The sequence below is a fragment of the Ceratosolen solmsi genome, unplaced genomic scaffold, assembly GCF_000503995.2.
Source record: "Ceratosolen solmsi marchali unplaced genomic scaffold, CerSol_1.0 scaffold13, whole genome shotgun sequence".
NCBI lineage: Eukaryota > Metazoa > Arthropoda > Insecta > Hymenoptera > Agaonidae > Ceratosolen > Ceratosolen solmsi.
Window position 1 is genome coordinate 10,637,253 of NW_011948418.1, and position 3,880 is coordinate 10,641,132.

General features: G+C 45.4%; 1 protein-coding gene across 7 annotated transcripts in view; it reads left to right on the plus strand.

The window, feature by feature from the left end:
* The window catches only part of trio (trio Rho guanine nucleotide exchange factor), a 110,930-nt gene that overhangs the window by 89,640 nt on the left and 17,410 nt on the right, over positions 1-3,880 (plus strand). For all 7 annotated transcript variants that reach the window (XM_011497205.1, XM_011497199.1, XM_011497201.1 and 4 more), the window contains 3 exons: positions 32-467; positions 1,654-1,737; positions 3,358-3,785. In XM_011497205.1, coding sequence (XP_011495507.1) covers positions 32-467; positions 1,654-1,737; positions 3,358-3,785 — 948 coding nt within the window. The remainder of the gene's footprint in view (positions 1-31; positions 468-1,653; positions 1,738-3,357; positions 3,786-3,880) is intronic.

Sequence of the window (3,880 nt, forward strand, 5' to 3'; positions counted from 1 at the left end):
GGTGCAACTAAGTCACGAGACGTGCTTGCAGACGAAAGTGGCTGCCGCCGCCGCTGCGCAAGCTCAGTCAGAGTAAGGTCGACAAGTCTTCGGAGCGGCCGCCCCCGCCGCCACCGCCGCCCCCGCCCACATCGGCGAAGAAGAGCGGCCTCGACAAGCTTTTCAAGCTGCCGAGCTCCGGCTCGAGCGACAAGTCCCAGGCATCGAGCAGCGGAGGCTCGGCCTCGAGAGCCGCACCAGCTGGCGCCACATCGCGCCAGGGCAGCGCTGAGGAGGAGATCACCGGCACCGGCCCCGAGGACGCCGAGGAGGCGAGGCCTCTCAGCCAGCAGAACGGCGCCGAGGACGCCGAGGACGAGCAGCTAGAGCTGCCGCCGCCCATGAAACCCATCACCGAGCCGATACTAGTCGCGGGCACAGCCGCGGCCGCGACTTCCGCCAATAGCGATGAGCTGCCCGGGAAGCTGGTGAGTGTCATCGCACCTATTTACCATCGCTACCTCGCTTAAAAACCCCCCTTAAACCACCATCTCCACCCCTAAAACAAAAAACCCCTCCCACTTCCAATTCCGCGGAATTCCAACGGAGATCGAATCACGGGTGCTTCGGTTTATAGCCAGGGCCCACTAATCCAACCAAATCCAACATTATCTAATTGAAGAATATCGTTATAAATAATTATACGTTGCGCATGTATCGCGCAATAAGAATATGGCCAATTAAACGAATATCGGCGCGAAAAGTCGTTTTCAATGCCCGAGTAACACGTACACTTACTTTAATGTACCGGATGAAGCGAGCGTTCGAAGCTCGAGCGATTCGAATTTTTAGTGTCCATTGTAATATTTTTAATTCACCATGAACACAGATTAATATTTCCTTGCGCTCGAGACTTTGAGTTTCAAAATAGGCTCGATTTGCGCTAAAGCGCTCCTCTAAAAACCACACTAAAGCATTTTTAGCTATTCGTAAAGTTTATTATTATTATTTATTATTATTATTTTTTTTTTTAATCTCATTTTAATAGTACTATTCTCAAAGCTTACACAATTTCTCTTAACTTGTAAATTTGTTATTTTATTTTTTTCTATTTTTTGTTTTGTTTTGTTGTTTTTTAACGGTAAACTTAGAGTCGCGGAAAATTTCGAATTATTCGAATGGTCGAGTTGTCGAATAGTCGTTTGTATTTTAATGTAATTGTTTGTCGAAATGCTCACTAATCGCCTAAATCGCTCCCAATGACCGACCTTCATTCACGATTTTCACGCGGAAAAGGCAGAGAGTCGTAACGAGCGACCAAGCCCATCGTATCGCAATCGGCTGATCGTAAGAAGCTAACTCGGGGTGGCCGCTATCGACGTAACCGAGTCCTTCGCGCCTGACCACCTGCTCTGATAACGGTAACACACGCTCGCCCTCGAGGAACGCGAGAACGCTGAAGGAGATCGGGCGTTAAACGATCGCCCGGAACAAGAAAAAAAGAAAAGAAATAAGTAACGACTCGAGGTGACTCGTCGTCACGTAGCGAGCGATAAGCCGCGCGTCGATAAGCGACGCCTCGCTAGTGCGAAACCGAATCGTAACGACAGTCGCCACACACCGAGCGTGCTGTAAGATCTTGGCTAATCCGCTCCTCCGTTTTGTCATCCCCAGGTGACCGAGTGCTCGATCAAGTCGCTCGACGGGGACACGAACGCCGACCTCGCCGAGATCGAGCAGATAGTGAAGGAGCGAATGGTAAGTCGAGCAAGCCCTGCTGACTCGGAAGTAATCACGAGAGTGACCCGTCGTCGGACATGTGCTTCTTCCACGAGGCCGGCTTGTCAAAATGCCAGGTTTACCGTCCAATTTTAGAATAACGACGAGTGTCGCGCCGTGAAGCAGGTCCCACGTATTTACTGCCGGTTCATTGTCATTTGTTGCCCCTGGCCGACTGCCTCGCTCTCTCGTAGTTCGCAGTCGCATTGACCGGCGGATGGGCCGATGGGGGATGGGAGGTGGAGGGATGCAGTATGGACGAAAAGGCATTTTGTTTTACTTGCGTTGTTTATTGTAGGCGTACGTGGGAGAAAGTGCATAATGATCGAATTGTCCGGCGCGTCACTCAAGTATTTATGTAAGCGTCTTTGAAAAAGCGCTACGTTTTAACCTTTTCATACGACTAGTTTCTGTTCAATCTGAGCGATTGGAAGGAGCTTTTTTGGGGATACAGTGGTTTATTCTTCATATTAAATCTCCTTCGATATTTAGCAACGATTTTAGAGCTTTTCCGTCGCGAGAAGGTTGTAGGGGAATTAATTGTACATTTTGAAAATTGAATTTTCTATCAATTTTAAATTACACATAGCTGATTATTGATTGAATCTGAGAAATGTAAACGGATCGTTAACATAAGACACTAATGGCTTGAAAATTACAAGTCGATAAATTATAAATTATATATTTATATCGTGATAATCCATATGATTCATCTATTATTCTTTAATGTGGTATTTTTAACAAGTGCATAAAAACATTTTTTTTTTTCTTTCTATTTTTACTTTTATTTCGAGATATATTTTAAAACGTTAATCACTAGCCGTCAATATTTAAGATACTCTTTTAGTAATAATAGATAGCAATTGTGTACTTATAATTTAAAATTGCAAGAGGTAATGTTTTCGCTAAGTTTTTAAACACATCTAAAAGTGAAAAGGCAACGGTTTAAATAAAATTCAACTTCCACTTTAAGCTTCCTTATCTCTTCTCAACGCGTTAAAAATTTAGAAAGTTTTATCGATGCAGCTATGATGATCCTGCGGTATTATATTTTAATTTCAAACTTGACTTTAGTTTAATTTTTTTTCTCTCTCCATTATACGGAACAATGCGAGAAACGCGCTGTGCCAGATAAGAATTATGATAAGAAAAAATATAAAGTAAAATAAAAGAACTATTGAACTATGTGCTGCGAAGAGGTAATATGTTAAAATAAATGTCAGGCTGCATCGTTCCTGACTCGGTATGCATTCGTTGATAAATAATTACTTGGTTGAGCCATTTTCATTATTGAACAATGAAGTTGTCGAAAAGGATAATCGTAACTTGGGATGATCTTAATAGGACCTTAATTTAAGACCTTTAGCAGGTCAACGAAGTATTTAAATGTCATAATTCTATGACGGCCGTTTAAATTAGGCACCGCGACAATATTCAATCACTCGCGGTGAGATATCGAAATATCGAGAGAGAAAAATATCGCGGGAAAATATCGAGAGATGTATTATAAGCTATTAATATTGATGGGAATAAAGTCGTTCGCGAATCTACATTACTCGGAGCAAGATAACAGTAACGACGTGTCCGACACACCTTCAGGAGCAGCACACGGAGAATCGCGAGCGCAACAGCGGCGGGGGCACGGTCGGGACGCAGGCCCGAACCCCGGTGAAATCGAGTGGCCCAGCGATGACGATGACAGCGACGGGCGCATCGATAACGTCCGCGGATCTGCCGTCCATCACCGCCTCCCTACCGACCACCAATGCCTCGATCGACAGCGAGGAGCCGCCGACTATGGGCAGCGAAGACCCGGAGACTACGGCTCTCGCCAAGCGCCAGTTCGTCATTAGGGAGCTCGTCGAGACGGAGCGCGACTACGTTAATGACTTACGACAAATCGTCGAGGGCTACATGGCCCTCATGAGGGATCCCGGCACGGACATTCCCTTGCCGGATGATCTCAAGGGCGGCAAGGACAAGATGGTCTTTGGAAACATCGAGGCCATGTATGAGTGGCACAGAGAGTAAGTTTATGCTTTATTATGTAGATTTTAGAACTTCAATGGATGTCGAGCGGTTGAACAGAAAGCACTTACCGATTGGGTTTCATTTTTAAATA